The sequence below is a fragment of the Falco cherrug genome, chromosome 4 (assembly GCF_023634085.1).
Source record: "Falco cherrug isolate bFalChe1 chromosome 4, bFalChe1.pri, whole genome shotgun sequence".
Taxonomy (NCBI): Eukaryota; Metazoa; Chordata; class Aves; order Falconiformes; family Falconidae; genus Falco; species Falco cherrug.
This window is the reverse complement of record NC_073700.1, coordinates 58,258,390-58,276,978: the sequence shown is the minus strand read 5'-3', so window position 1 is coordinate 58,276,978 and position 18,589 is coordinate 58,258,390. Positions and strand designations below refer to the sequence as shown.

Below are 18,589 nucleotides of genomic sequence, written 5' to 3'. Positions count from 1 at the left end.
CACTAATCAGGCCGCAGTCGAAGTCCATATATGAGCATTTCTTTAATGGCTGCCTTCTAAGGATTGTTACTTGTCCCATTGCTGAGACAGTGGTATTGTAAAGTAATTCCAAGGGCAATAAAGTAATGATAAAATATGACGTGATTTGTTCCTAGTGCTATCTGGGTAAAATCTCACATTATCATAAACACAAGCATCTTTTCTTCATTTGAACTTGCGCTGAGTTTTGGAGTACTCAGTATGGAACAGCAGGAAGGTTGATGTGAAGTTGGAATACATCTTTTGATTAATTTATTTTTTTTAAAATAATGTGGAAATGTTAGAAAGATGTAAACAGTAAGCTGTTTCTCTTGTCACCATTTTATGGTTTGGCCATCTGTTTCTATTAAACTCAGTAGCATTTGTGACGTTCAGCTGAGCTTCCAAGCCATAGGCAGAACTAACCTTTTTGTTTAGTTATTTTGGTAGAATTAAGATTCTAGCGTACCAGTTTGAGGTTTTATCTTCCCAGAAATTTTCTGTGTTGTTTCTGCTACTCAGTGTCGAGGAGGTGGTTGATCAGGTTTTCTTATGTTTTCTACTAATTCACTTGGTTCTTCCTCTTTCATTGTATTTGTATAACACAATGGGATTAGTGAATAAGGGGAATTTTAAAACTCAATTAGATTGTGTAGCTGTTTGCTTTTAAAATGAGATCCTTTTCTGTTTGCATGAAAAAATTAGATCTAAAAGAAAAAGGTAAAAAGGACCAAGTAAAAGGAGGTGTGGACAGTTTTAAATGATGGGAATTAAAATAGTAAAAAGTAGCAGAAGTATGGATTGGATCGGAGCTTTCTTTCTGTGAATAAGTGCAGTAGGAGCTTGCTGGAGAAAACAGCTGGTAACCAATGAAGGACTTTGTGAGTAGGAAAATAGTCTGCTGACTCTGCTTTAGCGACATTTATTTTATTGAATATACTATGAATAAGTAATGAACTATCTCTGTAGCTTTCTGACACCTTGTAAAGTTTTGTTCTTGTAGAACAGGATTGTAACATTATTTGATCCATGAACAAGACAGTGTTTGGCTTGCTTTGACAGCTTACCATTTTCCTGTACCTGTCCCTTGAATACTTGGATTCAGCTTCCATCCCTTCACATGATGCCTTATTTTGTGCTCATGCTAATGAAATTAGACACTCTGTACTCTGTTACTGTCCTCATACAATGTGGTAAAGGCACTTGCATTTCGTGTGCAATGATTTATTCCTTCCTTCTGCATCCTACTGTCCTGATCCCATAGTTTAGCAATAGCGTAGTAAAGTAATATTTGTTACTGAGTTTATTTAGCAAAGCTTTTAATTTAGTTGTTTTTTTTTTTCTTAAATTAATATACTTTTGCTGTCTTTGCAAAGGTCAGTTAATTGTAATAGCTCCATACTTGTTCTTCTGGGGTCAAGTGGCCTGGTTTCAGAGAGTGTTGGCTTCTAATCCTGGAAAAGTAACTCTTCTCATCAGCAGCTGTTGCCAAAAAAATCCCTTTGGGCATTTGTTTCTTCAGACTGCTTTATCACTCTTATAAATTCAGCAAATGTTGATATTCTATGCTTTTTATTTGCTTCAGATGATATATACCACATTGTTTTTAAAGTGTGCGCTTTACACACACTTGGAGCCAAATCTTTTTCATTGCCAGTGCAGTTTAGCAGATGGGTTTAAAGGGTTCAGTTACGTGTAATTTGGGCTTCCATTTTTCTTCCAGCATCTTTACATGGCTGCTTAAATCAATATCAACATTTTTCAAGGCTTTGCAGTAATCCTGTAGTTTACTCATTTCTAATAATTTCATCATTTAGTCACACAGCATTTGGGAACAGATATATTCTTCATTTTGCATTTGTTATGTACCATTGTTGACTGGTGATTTTGAAAAACGGGTGTGTTGTTTAAAAATGCCTTTTATGTTGCTATTTAATCCATTATTCCCAGCTTTTAGTAAATGTTAGATTCTTTGAGTGCTTGCAGTTCTTCTATAATTTTCTTTACCAGTTAGGTAATTCTTAAGGGTTAATTATGGGATCCAACAAAGTGTCTGTTGAATACTTTTTTGAGGGACATGTTTTGGACCTTAGCTCTTCTCAAGTTCCGGTTCCTACTGGTTTTTACTGAGTAGTATCTTTGAAAAATGTGTGGGCTGCAAGAATTGGGCTTTAGCTATAACTGGGGCTTTCTCAATAGCAAAAAATAGTTTCTGGGTTGTATGATGTTTAATGTGCAGCTGCAGTTCATGAAGTTGGAGGCTTTGAGCTATATTTTCATGATTTCACATCAAAGTTCAGGATTTACCTTTTACAGCATCTTCAGCGAGTATTTACTGAATATGTCATTTCTGGCATCACTTCAGTTTTCTTGGCAGTCCTGAAATGTAATGACTATTGCTACCTTCTTCACCTGCTTCAGGAACTCTGTTATTGTTTGCTTACCTTGTCCCCCTCCTCGCCTCTGCATTTTGGCTAGTAAAGTAACAAAATACATCTTTTCCATACTGTTGGTGGGCGTTGGAGTCATGGGCAGAGGTGAGATGATGTGCAGTTCTGAAGACTGGACTAGCACAGAAACATTGCAGTAGCTATCCTTAGTGACCTGCTTTCATTGCTGTGCCAAAGCATTTTATCTTTTTATGTTGCCATTGTGTTTAGCATAAACTAATATTTTTTTCTTTCTCTTGTCCATAAGTGGTGGTGCAGGCAGATATTTTGCTGAAGACATCAATTTCATATGGTTTTAAGAATATCAATATAGCTGTTAACACAGGCAGCTTTGTGGTTTGTATTTTCATATGAGCTGGTTTTGATATCTGTGGAATTGTAGTAGCGCTATTTCATGCCTAATTTTATGCCAGGCTTTGAAACAGAGAAGAATTACAATAATAAATATTGCCTGTATTCTAAGAATTAAGCAGATGCAGTATGTAACTTTTCTTTGGTTTGGTTTATGTTCATATTCGGATGTTACTTGACACTTGAGCTAGTATCAAACATGCCAGTGTTAGCATTATGTTTTTGTTATGAAAAATGAGAGTCCCCGAGCTCAGTTGTTGCTTATGCCTTCCTGGGAGCCACTGACCTGTTTTTTCTTAAGTTTACTCTAAATCTTATGGTGCTGTGCTCTAGCCTTAAAAAGTATCGTTGCCTTGGTGAAAAAGTGCAAAAGCATGTTACAGTGCTTCAGGGACTGTAATGAATCCAAGAAAGAAAAGAAACTGATTAACTGAATCAGAAAGGTGTGGGTGATATTTTACAAGCAGACTGATGGAATCTTTTCCCTCTTGGCTAGAGAACTGGAGGGTTGTTGGGTAGTTCTTCCTGAGAAATTATTTCTTTACAAATGTGACTATGGTCTCTAATAATAATAATGCTTATTTATGACTTCTTGAAGTTTGGTGGTGACATTTGTGTATCCTTGAAAGGAGCGATAAGTAGAAAGCGCTAGGTTATATAATGCATTCTCATCCCAGAGAGAATTGTATAATGTCAGTAAGATTTTCGGTAGAACATGCATGGTATTTCATTTCCATTTGCATTTCTGATTACAGTGTCTACAGTTTTACATTAGAGCTTACAGAGCTATGTGGGTTTTAGTTATAATCTATTGACAGTGTAGTGTGGTCTGCCTTTATTACTCAAGTCTCCAAGCCTCTTTACTGAAGGCACAGCTCAAGTTAGGTAACATATAGAAGAAAAAATGCTTTTTTGTGACAAGAAGTGGTTATCAGAGTGCATTTAGACTGGGTTTTGTTAGACACTTTAAGTCAGAAAGATCTGGGAGTGCCACTGAAAGACACGGTCTGCTGTTTCGTTTTCCTCAATATTCACTCCCTTCTACTGGGCAAGGTGTTTGTCTGTTAAGTGACGCTGGGGAACAGATCTGGCTGAAAAGTGAGGAAAATAAAGTAGTTCTTGAATGATTTGTTATGTTTGTTTTTCAGCGATGTGCATATTGTAAGCACCTTGGAGCCACTATCAAATGCTGTGAAGAGAAATGTACCCAGATGTACCATTACCCCTGTGCTGCTGGAGCAGGCACATTTCAGGATTTCAGTAACTTGTCCCTCCTTTGTCCAGACCATATTGATCAGGCTCCTGAAAGATGTAAGTACACAGTATTAAAATGACACAATTAGTACCAGCTTTTATAAAAACTGCTCCGTGCTAGGATCAGCTTAAGAGTGCGTTTGTTTAGATCTGTTTTCCCAGTTCATGTACCCAAGAATTCATGTTTCAGTTACGAGGAAGATAAAAGTTCATGCTCTTCTGTTTTTAAAGACTGAAAGTGGTGCACAGCAAAGTTAGTATTTTTCATTTTTTTTTAATGGCAGAACATGGGAAGGGTTTACTTATAAGGCTTGTCTTCTGTCAGGTTTTAGTTCAAATTGATAGGCTTGCTTACTTGCCCTAACTCAAGTTAGAGCAAGCGTATTGCAAACACTTCAGCTAAATGATAGGCTTAGATCCGTTAGGAGCTTTATTTTGTACTCGTTCCAATGAAGAGTTGGTTCTATAGCTCTCAGTTTTATCTTGATGAAAATAAAACTATTTCTTTTTGTAAGACTTTATTATGGTTAAAATGGATGTACTTTTGTACGAGAAGAGTAGTTGAGTGTATCAGAAAACTGAATTAAAGGAGTAGTTATTAACTATATTAATTAAATTTGAATTTCATAAGAACGATCCATTTTTCTAAGCATAAGACCTACTAAAGACTTTCTTGGCTTCATTTGGTTCATTGAATGGTTCATAATTTTGAACAAAATAATAATTGGAAAAAATTATTTCTTTGTAGCAAAGGAAGAAGCAAATTGTGCAGTGTGCGACAGCCCTGGAGACCTCTTAGACCAACTTTTTTGTACTACCTGTGGCCAGCACTACCATGGGATGTGCCTGGACATACAAGTTACACCTTTAAAAAGAGCAGGTTGGCAGTGTCCTGATTGCAAAGTTTGCCAGAACTGCAAGTAAGTGAGACCTAAAGGACATGGAGGAGGACAGCGTGAGATCTATGTGCTGTGATTTTAAAGTATCTATTTTATTAACTGTTTTTCTTTTCAAAAATTGTAGATTATTTGCCCAGGTATATCTGTTACGATATTGTATTAAGTAGCTGAACAAACTCTTGTGTTGGGAACTTTATTCTTTCTAGAGCTGAGCTGGAACTCCTGCATAACATTATACCCCTAGAGTTACCATTATTTCGGCAGGTTCTGGGGAGAGCAGCAAAACCTGACTTTTTCCTTCTTTTATACAGGAGGATTTTTCTCAAATTTACCAAATTAAAAAAATTAGTTTAATGTAGTAGTACCTTTATAGACTGGGAATCTCTGTTCTTACTCTGCTGACATTACAGCTGTGCATGTACCACAATCTGGGAAGGTGCCCCAGCATTAGGACGTCTCTTGCGTAGTATCTCTCAGAGGCAATTAATGAGTCATTATGAAAACAAACCCAAGGCTTAGTTGGGCAAAGAAAAAAAAGTGACATAGGTGACCATGGTTGAAACACCAGACAAATACTGAGACACCAAAACATAATTGTTGCAGTATTATAAGGGTTTACTTAGAAAACTGACCACTTGTACTCTTGTTCTCATATAACTTAATCTGATGGGCACTGCAGGATTCTTGTTTTTTTAAAGTGCTTGCTAAAAAAGAAATAAGAGTTTTGTTCAGCTTTAGTCAGCTGGGATGGTATGAAGGAAAAAAAGCCACTTCACTACTGCCTTGTGTACCTGATCTGTCAGTGCTTTGCTGTTCTCTGAGCAGAACAGTCAGTATTTGCTAGCATTCATTCACCCACTTCAAAGAAGGTTGTTCCCTGATCACATGCAGCTGATAGCAGATGCCAGCAATGAAGCTGTTATAGCAAAGCACATTCTAAAATATATCCCTAAAAATGTTGTATTGGGTATTTACAGTATTTGCTAACAAACCATCTCTCTAGTGGAAAACTGGAAGAAAATGTGATGTTTTCACGCCTGTTACTTTATGGTAGGTTTATGCCCATGTTGAAGAATAGCATTTTAAGCATATCTCCATGCAGAGAGTGTTTACTGGTTTTTTTAAAATATCAGGTCTCCCAGGTCATATCTAGTCATATCTAGTATGTGTAATGCCATATATTGTGAAACTTTATCAAGGCAAATCTTGTTGCATACTTGTTTATTGAATTTATTTATTTAAACTGAGGCAGAACACAATGCCTTCAGAAATTACCGAACTATTTGTCTTACTCTCTGCAAATCTATTTTATCATTGAAATTTCTGCTGGAGCTCTGTAATACGTGATTGTAGGAAAATTGGAATCTCTTCCTTTTATGTTTGTTTTAGTCTTGCAGTCATATTGGTTGACATTGTAGGAGCTCCAGTAGTCAGAGATGATGGCATTTTTTTTTTTTATTTATTTTCCATTAAGAATAGTCAGACTGTTTGTAGGAGCAAGTACAATTGCAAATTGCATTTTCTTTTCAGAAAGAAATAAAGTACATATTTCAGATTTTGAGCTGATTTTGGTACAGAAAGGTCATTAAATCTTCCTGCATGTGTGCAAATGAAAGTGGACTGATTTCTAGAATTCAGAGTCATTGCACACGCTCAGCACCTGTTACAGTAAGCACAGTGGTCTCTTCATTCATACTTAAATATGAATTTGAGGGCATTATCTTTGGAGCTATTTGTAACTGGTTTTTATATATTTTCACATGCTCAGCAATGTGTGTTCCTGTTTAGACTTTTCATTAAATAGATTTTTGTTGTTGTTGTTGTGGCTTGTTTAAATACTATTTTTTTTAACCACTTGTTACTTTTCTTAGACATTCTGGGGAAGACAACAAGATGCTGGTGTGCGATACATGTGACAAAGGCTACCATACTTTCTGTCTACAACCAGTTATGGATGCTGTACCAACAAATGGTTGGAAATGTAAAGTAAGTTGAAAAGCTTCAGAATAATTCTTTGTCATTATAGGGGCCCAAATTTTGTTACCCGCATTATGCTGTTCTAGGTGTATTACGGACCGCTGTTGCTGTGTAACATAACTTGTAATTTCTGAAGGAATTGTGCAGCTCTACAGCTGCTATTTTAGGGTTGCTGTCAGTGCTGTGGCTGAAGCAGCCTATGTAGGACAGTAAATCAGCACCGATAGTGGAAAAGAGAAGTGTAGGATCTGAATGGAGTGGGTGACTTTCACTTAATGACAGCTGGTCTCATGATCTAATGTAAACTAAAATGCAAACTAAAACCTATGCAGTGGTATATGTAATCTATACTTGAAGACTTTTTGTATGAAACTGCTTCTTGCTTACCAGAACACCAGTTCTGCAGCTCAAGGGTTCCTTTGCATTTCAGGAGGTCAGAATGAATTTGTTGTTTTATCAATAACTTTGTGAGTAAATACGATTTCAGCATAACAAGGGAAGTCCCTGTATATGAGATGTATGTAATTTCGTAGTCAGCTCGTGGCAGTCAGAAGACAACTGACATTAGGAATAAAGAAGTTTGATCTCGTAAGAAATATTCCTTCCAAGTCAGGGAGTACTGCAGGGAAGCTCTTCCTGCTGTTGCACAGGCTCTTCATGTTTTTTTTGTCAGATCCTGAATAATTTATTAGTTATCAAGGACAGAAACTTTATTTAATTTAATTCAAAACAGGAAAATGTCAGTTAATGGCAATTCTACCACATTGTGAAATATCATAATTAACAACTAAATTCTTGTGATCTCTAGAACTGTAGAGTATGTGCTGAGTGTGGCACACGAACAAGTTGTCAGTGGCACCATAATTGTTTGGTATGTGACAGTTGTTACCAACAGCAAGACAACTTATCTTGTCCTTTCTGTGAAAAACTGTGCCTCCAAGACTTCCAGAAAGATATGTTGCATTGTCACATGTGTAAAAGGTAAGAATCCTAATTTTTGTTAAATTGTACTGAAATGCCTAAAGGTTATGATGAGCTGGATGACATAGGTGCATTTCTGGGGAGGGTGTAGACTGTTTGGTGTACAATGCTATAGTATTTTGTTGTGCGACATCTTGAGCCTTTATCCCTAAATACAATGAACATTAGCAGGTAGTCTTAGTTTAGTCTTAGCAAGTATTAGTTGGCAGTTACCTGAGGTGTATAAAGAAACATGTGCTGCTGCTGCTTCCTACACTGCATCTATTTTGAGAGTAAGCAGACTAGAAGAGTCATCATCCTAATTTTTAAAGGCTGTTGCTTGCAATGGTCTGGGATTTTTTTTTTAATTTCCAAGTACATCTTCTCTGTTTAATTTTGTATTTTACTGTGCCAGTAATAATTAAAAAAAGGCGCTATTGGGAACCTTTTAAAAATGTAGACTGCAGTTCGTATTTAACACTATTGTATCTTGCTGTGCAACATCTTGATATTGCTGTACGTGTTGTGGTGTCCAGTTGGCTTCAGTAGCACTTTAGGTTTTCATGTTTAAATGTGTTCACTGCTTGACATACTGACGTATCATGCTTGTTTCTCTAAAATTCTCTGTAATAAAGCATTGGTTGAATTTCCCCATAGGGATGGAAAACAGTGCTATTTTTGGATTTTTACTAGGATGCTTCATATTTTTATTATTAAAATCATAGTCACACTAAATTAATCTACCCAGGTGGATTCACATAGAATGTGACAGATCTCCAGGTAGTGAATTGGAGTCTCAGTTGAAAGACTACATCTGCACTCTTTGTAAACAAGGAGAAGGGGATCAGACTCAGTCATGTGATGCAATGGACACTTCTGAACTCATTCCTGAACCTGACAGTATAACAGGTAATCAAATGTAATCTTTATATTTCCAATATGCTAACATCAAATATAAATATCTGCAGCTGTCTCACTAAGTCTTTTGTGAACCAGCCACTCACATTCTAGACCGTGGAGTTCATCCATCCCTTTATTTAGCAGCAGCTTCTCAAGCAATCCATGGGTGAGCCATCTTCTCAATATGCATTCTGGCTTCAGGATCCTGTATTAGAAACATGGGCAAGTAAGCACCTTAATGGTGGCTTTCAACCTTCCAGCTCCAGCTTCCCAGCCTGTAGCTGTAAACTTTCCCTTTTTGTGATACAGTTCATAAATGTATTCATTTATCAGCCTGTTTTATTAATTTGTGTCTAACTGCCAGGCGCAAGCCAGCTTCTGATAGATGTTCCCGGAGGCATCTAGTTTCCCATTTCCCTTCTGCTACCTGTCAGCCTCATACTGCCCATTGTGCTCACTGTGTCCAGGTAGGAGACAGTAGTGGAAGCTGGACTATGTTCAAGGGACAGGTATATTTAACTAAACAGCTTTTAACCAGGTGTCCTTTTTCAAAACAATATGATTAGCCTTCCTGTTTCTGAGAGATTCTTTTCTAAATGGGCAAAGGTGGAAAGGGAAGTTGCAGAAAAGCATATAGTATGTTTTTGAAGATCACTCGGTAAGAGTAAGGAAGCACAGAGAGAACTTGGATTTGCTGATCTGAGTCCGGTGGGTCATCCACAAGACCCATGTAATGAACTCATGAATGCCTTTGTGTATTTCACACCACATGCTCTGTTGGATAGCACCTACTGTTATGGAGGCTGAATTTCCTAAGAGAAGTACAGTAGTAGTTAAATTTGGAAGCAAGGTGAAAATCTTAACAGATTAACCATACTACTGTACGCATTTTTGATGCTTAAACAGCAATGCTTGTGCACTGGTCTTTTGTTAAAGGAAATTGATAGTTCCGTTGCATAAGTATCTGTGTTTTCAAAAGCCGGATAATTTTTGACTGGAAAGGGGAAGTGTTAGACTACAACAAAGCTCTTAATTTTTGTGTGTTCAAACTGATGTTTTGTGTAAACAAGTCATTCTCTTTGATGTTAGCCTGTACACGTAAGTGCATACTTCTCACAAGCAGTAAAGAAATGATGAAAAAGAGGATCCTGGAGGGCAGTGACAGTAGGTAAATGTATGTAAATGAGCAGAACCCCTCTGTCAGTGAACACACACACAGAGTTAGAAAGGGTGGCGGCTTCAGCCTTTGAAGATCACTTCCATTCTGAAAGGTTAGTAGAGGCTGTTGGACTCTCAGGCAATGTATTTAGAACATTTAGGACAGTGTCCAAGCAATATCCAAAACTCACACTGGTATAATTTTCAGTCTTCCTCTGAAAACCCTTTTAAAAAAGTAACAGGTTTATTTGAAAGGCTTAAGTTTTAAGTAATACTTCTGTTAGGATTTCTAGCTAGTAGAGGCATTGACAAGAATACTCTTCTCCCCAAGGAGGAACAGGACTGTCATCTCAACTACTAGGAGTAATCTGGAGCTGTTACATCAGTACAGTCATGCAGTGTTTTATACCCAGGAGAGCACTTTTGTACATCAAAATCAGATTTGGAGCCAATCTAAATGATCATTTCCTCAAACTTTAAAATATCACTTTAAAGTTGGCAGAGTCTGAGAGCAGTTTTTAGGTGCTAAAAGTAGCATCACCTAATAGTTCCTGGGTTTTTGAACTTTGAAGAGGCTTTCCTGAGCAGAAAGCTGTATTCGGTTGACTTTTTTTTTTTTGTGCTAACATCTGTGGAGGATCAGTTCCTTCTGAGTTAATGCTTACTATATATTTTGTTTTCCTGCTTCTACTTTGTCTAGTGCATTTTAATGACTTTCCTTAACTGAAAAAGCTTTTACATAAAGAAAAAAAAAAAAGTATTTCCTGTTTCTGTGCTCTACAACAATACTGTCAGCTAAAGAAGTGCTCGATAGCACTTTTTCCATGCAAATTCTTTTATTTAATAGGAGGAACTCACAGGTTAAGGTATCCTAGTTCTAAAGTATCAAAATTTAGTTTTCGTGTTGTTAAACAGGTAGGTTGAAAATTAGTGTTCCAAGTGCTGAATAGCAGAATGGAACCTTGTATCTATGCCATAAGTTGTTATAGTATTTGTATAAAAATTAGAAGCCTTCAGGCTACAAGTTCTGTTGAATTTAGAGACTGGAATTTGAGAAAAGACTTTTTTGTATTGCTTAGGTAATGCAAAAGTCTGTGACTGTGTAACTTAGATTTTCACAATTAAGTGTCTGTAACTGCTCTACAGACATTTTTCACTGTCTGAAAGGTATAAAACAGCTTCAGTGTTAATGCAAAAAAGGCTCTTAATCTTTAAGGAGTACTACATAGTCTCCCTAACCTTCTCGTTGTCCTGATTTCTCCTAACTCCCATCCCATTGTAATACCCTTTTCTTTAGCCAGAAGGTGAAACAGTGACAGCAACTACTGATGCCAAAGTAATAGAATAAACGTAATACCAATTTTGATACCAATTTTGATTCTCTGCCTCTTCTTAAGCTTGTACAAATGAAATGGAAATGGAAAGTGGTGGAGAGGATGTGACATTTCAGGAACAACCCATTACTGGTGATGGCCCTGGTGAAGAATCAGCTGTTGGATGCATCACAGACGGTAAGAAAGAGTTTTGCAGTTGGGGAAAATCCAATACAGAACCCTCTTCTATTCAGTAAATTTTGTGGTACTTTATAAATGTAAGAGGAAAAAGTGTCTGGAAAGCAGTAGGATACAAATTGCATCAGTTCTTTTATCTGAACTCTCAAGCAAGAGAATTAACTTTTTTTGCTGAAGAACTATTTTATTGAAGGCAAATGTAGTCTTTAGAATGTTTTTGTAGGAGAAAGTTGTTTTAGTTTTTTTGGTGGAATCGACTTTCTCCAAAAGCTGGAAATACAGTTAAATTCTTTTGTACACTGGAGGCTTATAGAAAAAACACTATTTGTTGCTATTCAAATACAGTCACACTTTCTCTTCAAGTCTTTTTTGTTTGTAGTTGCAAATAACTAGATTAGATTAATTTCCCCTGGTGTGTTTTGGGGCATACTGTAGAACTTTTCCAGTTTATGTGCTTTCTGGTTGCAACTCCACAAGTATCTTTGGTTAAGAATTTCTAGTTTTCTTTTTTCCTGTTGTAAATAAAAGATGATTGATTTTTTTTAATAAAGAAGTGTGCTCATCCAGACAGGCTGTGATGCAGTAGCTGATCATTTGTGTTCCTGGAATAAATATCTTACCAATCACACATGAAATACCAGCCAAAGAAAAGAATAGGTACAAAGATAGATATTTATGAAGTATATTTTAAGCTACGTATTAAATTCACTTAAGTAAAGTGATACGTACTTGGTGTACTTGATGTGTACCCAGTATACTTGTTGATCGGTACGCCTGTGTAAGTTTGTTTTTTTTCACACTGAGCCTTTAATATGGTTGTACTTAGTTACAGGCATATCACCAGAAGAAAAGACCACACAACTGGAAACGGAAGTCTCTCTTGAAATTAATTCAGCTGAAATGGAAATGTCTCCTAAAAAGACACCAGTATCTGGTGACAGTCAGACTGAGAAAATGATGGAAGGTGTTCAAGCTGTAATACAGCAGGAGTTAGACAAACAAGTGGAAGAGACACAGCTGCCACAAGGTAGTGTGGAGGTGTCAGAAGTATCCACAGTAGACTCTCGGTCTCTGTCTTCAGTACCTGAGACCATAACTATGACGCCAGAAATACAGGAGACTGAAAGTAAAAGAGATATTTGTATCCCTATAGAACAACAACTGGAAATAATAAAAGTGCAAAAAGATGCAGAAAAAGGAGAAACTCATGACAAGTCAGAAACACCAGCTCTTCCAGAGGCAGAAACTGCTTCTGCAAATGAAGGTGTTGCAAATAGTTCACCAGTTGGAGACAAACCCATAAAATCGCCAGCTGAGACTTACCCCTCACTTTCCCCGTCAGTTAATATAAGCAAAACAAATGTGTCTTCCTCGCCAGATGTTTCACTAGACTCGCATTCTGCACGAGATGTACAGCACAGCCAGCCCCCAGCATTGCCGTCCACTGCTGGAAGTGCTCTCCCAACAACTTACATATCAGTCACTCCAAAAATTGGCATGGGAAAACCAGCCATCACCAAACGCAAGTTTTCTCCTGGAAGACCCAGATCAAGACAGGTAAGCATGTAGACTGTTTCATTATACATTTATGAAGCACACCATTTAAATTTCAGTATAATGCGTTAAATTGACATATTTTCTAGAATATAATATGCATTTATTCTCCTAAGTGAATGTGTGGTTTATTTCTTCGAGGAAGTAATTTGAAAGGTCAGACATCATTAAGGTAGTGAGAATTAAAGTTTCTTTCAGCTTAGGCTTACAGCAAAATAAAAGACAGTTTGTTATATTTTTCATACATGCGCTACAAATGCAGATATACGCAATGCTGTGCCTTTTAACTTACCTCTTAATATTTTTCATATATGCATTTATTTTGCCTAGTACTTTCAAAGTGTGTTAAAATTTCTTAAATGGGCTTTATAGAAAAATGTGCTACAACTCTGTTTACGTTACTCTGCCCGATATTTTCTTGACAGACATTTTTATTGGTGTTGTAAATAATTTTGTGGTTTTGTTGCATTAGCAAATACTTTGCAAGGACTGTCTGGTACAGATCTGTGGTTTGACAAGGATTAAGTTTGATAAGTGAAAAGAATCCTTAAGTCTTTCCCTTTCTGCAACATTGTGCTCTCTATTTGAGTCACATAGTTGTGGTGAAAATGGTTCCTCAATCTGTAGTATTTATTTTGTGTTTACAAAATTCTATACAAAACGTATGTCAGTGTGACAAATCAGGGTTTCATTTCTGTTCTGATGACAATTTATTTTTAGTTTTTGGGACTTTTAGGTTGATGATTTCGTGCTTTTCTGAACTTAGTGTTAAGAAAGCTTTTTATATATTGCACAATTCTTTCTATTTTTAATTGTTACCTAAAGGTTCAAAATTCTTGTTTCTTAAGAAAAGATATGAGAGAGCGTTCTGAAAAGGTTAAAAGTATATAATAAAGGCAACAGACATAATATGAGAAATTAAATTTGGAAAGTTTTAGAGTATCACTGGAGTGTTTTTTTGCCGTCATAGACATGTATAAAAATATTTTTTCTTAATACTCTGTAGCATCTTAAAAATTAAATTTCTTTTCTTAGCTTATCATGCACATTGAAAACGGGTGGGGTCCTTACACAGTCTAAAATGAATTCAGTTTTTTTTGTTGGGGAGGTTTATTTGTCTTCTTTCATGTTCCAGTAAGAGTTGTATTTATTTTTCTGTGCAATTTGCCCCTGCTCTGCCTGGGAACCAGCATCATGAGACTGGTAATAAAATTAGTTAACCACCAAAGAGAACCCATTAAGGAAAACATGAAAACTGACCCCAACTGTAAATGCCTGTAGCAGAATAGATACGTATCTGAAAAAGCAAAAATCCTCATCTGTAAAAGTAACATCTTTGTGCAATAGAGTATAGTCATTAAACTCTTACTATGTGGTGTGACTAAGGCAAATAAAACTGAGTTGAACTACTGTTTAGAAGTCAGGTGTAACACAAAATCCTAGCTGTGATGCTAAATCAATATAATCTGTTCAACAGTTTGCAAATTATATTTTGAAATAAAGAGGTACTTAGCAGCTTAGCAGTACCTGTTGTAGAACTGGACGAGCTACTTGTGAAATTCATGTTCTGTCTTGTAAAGTTGTGTTGGAAGTCTGTGAGGGTTTCTTTTGATTCGGACTATCTTTGTCTTGCACTTCAAACCCTTATCAAGATGGAACTTTTGTGAAACAAACAGCAATTTTCTGGTGAGAAAAGCATGGGCATACTTTAAGTCCCAGTACACTTCTCCCTTTCCATTGTTTATTCAGTATTAGCACCTTGTGGAATTCAGTGAAAAATTGTCTTGAGAAGGATTGATAAAAAAAATCAAAACAAGAACCCTGTGGATACTTGATTAGCGATAAATATGGACTGTTTTCCTCACCTTCTACCGGTAATCTAAATTCAGCTTAACTAGCTTGTTGGGATATGGGCTTGGGGGTCTTTTTCAGACTCTTCATCAGTCAGTTTTTACTTCTGTTCATGTGATTTTACATGGTGGACATGAAGGATGAAAGTCTGCTACCCGTAGTTAATGTGTATTTTAAAAAAAAAAAAAAAAAAAAAAAAGAGAAAAAGCTTGTATATAATAAATGTTTTCCAAATGCAACTTTGTTATTAGGACCTTACTTCGGTTCCCACACAGTTTAGGAATTCTGTGTTTATTTTGCTGCGGTTAGATTTTTCTGGGTCACTGTGCAGTAAGGTGTAGATCGTATTTGCGGAAATACATATATATATGCCTTAAACAGTGACAAAATTCTCTCCAGTGCTGTAAGTTAGCCATGTTAGCATCTTACTGTGGGCCTTTGCTGAGGGACTGAAACCTGTTCAGTCCTGGTCTGTAGACTGTAAGAGATGTAGAAATAAATGTCCAGTTACAGGTGGGTGTTTTCCTTTTGAGCAAGATGTAATCAGACAAACCCGCAATGGGTAAAGCATGTGTTTTAAATGTTTCAGCCTTTGGATTGCACATAGAAATTGGTTTAGGTTTGTGTTTTGTTTTGTTTTAATTATTATTTTTGCTGTAAATATTTACATTTTTGAACAGTTGTGTACTTCAAATTGAGAGTTGTGCAGAGGAGCCGAAGCCTCTAAATATATTTGATTGTCAAAGAGCACCTCCCATTTTTATCTAATTGTGCTCAATTTATGTAATCTTAAAAAGTGCATTTTACATATGGTGATTTTTGTTAATATTTGTTCTGGTTCTCAGGAGAAAAAGATGCTATCTTTTTTTGATATTTGTGCCAGCAGCCCTATATATGCCTTTATAATCAACTCATTATATGTGATTTTAGAAACTGATTCACAAATTGGCAAAAGAAGGAAGGAATCTCATAGCTGTAACTGTAATCTTCCTTCTGATGATCTCTTGCCAGCCATCAGTGCTCTCCAGGCACTTGCACGTGCCAGGGTCTTGTTTGGTTTCTATTTACGCAACAGTTTGGGGCAGGTCTGAAGGCAGCAGGTTTTCACCACATATAAAACCCAGAGAATTAAGACCTGTTGTTTCTTTGTGTCATACTCTACAGACACTTTGAAATGGATGTTTTCTCCCAATTCTGGTTTAAGGAGAGCATCGTACTGGGCAGGTGATGGCAGCTGAGAAAAATGCTGCTTTCTGCTGTTCCATCTTACTTTCCATGCCAGGTGTGGCCCCACCACTGAAGAAGGGATATAATTTAGAACATTTTAGTCTAACACAGTGTTTTCAGTACTTGTTTGTCTCAAGGTATTCATGTTGATCCAAAACAAGTAAAAAGCGGGGAATGCCATTCTGGAGGAAAAAAGAGCTTCTATGAAGTTGCAGGCATAGCAGTTCGGTATAAACCAGGTCATGTGTGGGTCTTTGCGGGGTGTCGCTAAAGAGGAATCTTGCCTTCTCAAAAGCAGGTCAATTTTATGGGTTTGAGGCTCATTACTTTCTGTTTAAAAAATAACACATATTGCTGTTGTGTCACTTCATGTCAGGTCCTGGGTTATGCAATAGAAATAGTACCTTACAGCTGCATGAGTTCTTGGCAACACTTCTTAGAGAGCAGTGAAATAAGAGAGAAAAGTTACACAAATAGTATTGGATTAGTTTTGTTGATTAAAGAGGTTGTGGCTCCTATACTTGGTGAAGCTACCATTGGCTCCACAGCTGCTTTCTTTTGTTGCACAAACAACTGTCATTGCAGAGCTAGTTTGCTTGGGCAGGACTGCGCAGGATTAAAATAGGTACTTCGTAAAGAATCTGGTTACTCTGTGGACCCCAAAGACAAGCCAATGTTAACCAGTTTCCACAGATGGCAATATACTTCACTTTCTCCTGGAAGATTGAAATCTTATAATATGTAGTTTACCTTGTTGGAATGTCCTGTCCCTGTTAAAAAAAAAAAAAAAAAAAAAAAAAAAAAAAAAAAAAAGAAAGCAAACAACCTTGCAATGGGTTTATGAATTTCGTAGAAAGAATAGGAAAAAAAAAAAATCTCTGTATCCTGGATATATTGCTTCTCAATTTTATAAGACACATGTTTCACTGGATTCAGGGGAATCCATGTAAGGAATAGTTTCTGATTTGTATTTGGTTTTGTTAAATTTGATGTATTGTGTTGGGCAGTAAGTAGTATGAACGATTATCCCTTTCTTCAGAATCTATTAATACGATTGCTAATAAGATATGTTTGAATAATTACTCATTTTCACTATTGAATACAAAGTTATGCATGATCTGAAATTATTTCCTGTATTGTAGTAGTTTGAATTTGTAATAGGATTTAGTGATGTGTCCGCAACACCACTACATCAGTCCTATTTTGTAAGGACTAAAGCCCATTTCACAAACAGTGAAGATAATATTCTGCTTAAGAAATCCCTTCTAGGGCTGCAGTATTGGTGTTGCTTCTAACCAAAGTAGCGATGTCTGCAAAAATGCTAGGGGGGAGAGGGGTGGTGACAGCAACAGGAGAAAATCCATCTTCTAAACACAAGGGGAGCTATGTATAAATTAATGTGTAGGTACGGTTATACTGGTAAGAATTACTTTGGCTGGTACAAGCTTAATCCACTTTGGAGACTGTGGAAAACCTTTTTTTTTTGTGTCAGCATAAGAACTCCTGTCAGTAAGGTGCTCTTCTACTGACAGTGTTTTGTTAGGATAGCCTGCATCCAGCCCAGTGAGAGAGCCTCTCTATCTGCCAGGCCCAGCATCTCAACAACTTCCCATGGGTTTTGGTCCATGAGCTCTCTCTTTTCTGTTTCTGTTCTCCTACTCCCTAGGGGAGGCAAATTGCTTTCAGATATGTCCAAAATTTAATTGTTTGTAGATCAGAGATACTCCCTAGTAGCTGCCAGTGTGATAAAGTTTTTACAGTGCTGCCCTTAAGAGTTGTGCCAGTAAAGTGTCTTCTCTGTGGAATATGCAGATTCTCCACCTTTGCCTATAAACTGCAAATTTATGCCAGTGGTAGGACCTCTCTTTTCATATTTCTTTTTTCTGAAGTAATAGTCTTAAAAGAAATTATCATGTAAGTATATTAATCACTAATCTGATGTATATCTAGTTTGAAATAAATCACAGGGAGAATGGGTGTGCTTTTCTGTGGAGGTATACTTTAAATGGTATTGGGTGTATTCTGTCAGAATTTAACAAATCTGAAATAGTTATTTCTGCTACAGCACTGTGTACTGCAGCAAAGTACTAGCACAGTATAGGAAGGCATAGTATGAAGTCAGTAGATGGAGGGCATTACAACATACACGGCATTGTAAGAGTGGTAGGTAAAGAGTTGAGAATGGTCTGTAGAATAATACTGACCAGAAAATAATAACCTTCTACTGTTCTTGTTATACTGTAAGTATTATTTAGAAAATACTATGATTAGAGGTAGTTAATTTTCATCATGAAGATATTGGTGATTACACAGCTATTACACAGCTCACTACATATTCCTGGATGTTTTAAGAGATTTTTCTAAAATGACACTGAAAAATACAAAGCACCATGATGGGTTCAGATCCATGTTGGGCATTATGTATCTTGGGTATTTTTTGTTGTCTTCAATTACATGGTACCGTTAAGTATGTTGTTGT

The 18,589-nt window shown here is 36.7% G+C and overlaps 1 protein-coding gene across 13 annotated transcripts in view; it reads left to right on the top strand.

Moving 5' to 3' along the window:
* Positions 1–18,589, top strand: part of KMT2C (lysine methyltransferase 2C) — a 198,644-nt gene that overhangs the window by 101,851 nt on the left and 78,204 nt on the right. For 12 of the 13 annotated variants that reach the window (XM_055708897.1, XM_055708901.1, XM_055708903.1 and 9 more), the window contains 7 exons: positions 3,968–4,130; positions 4,822–4,993; positions 6,844–6,958; positions 7,758–7,930; positions 8,658–8,818; positions 11,365–11,478; positions 12,305–13,035. In XM_055708897.1, coding sequence (XP_055564872.1) covers positions 3,968–4,130; positions 4,822–4,993; positions 6,844–6,958; positions 7,758–7,930; positions 8,658–8,818; positions 11,365–11,478; positions 12,305–13,035 — 1,629 coding nt within the window. The remainder of the gene's footprint in view (positions 1–3,967; positions 4,131–4,821; positions 4,994–6,843; positions 6,959–7,757; positions 7,931–8,657; positions 8,819–11,364; positions 11,479–12,304; positions 13,036–18,589) is intronic. The other variant, XM_055708893.1, reaches the window with a different exon arrangement.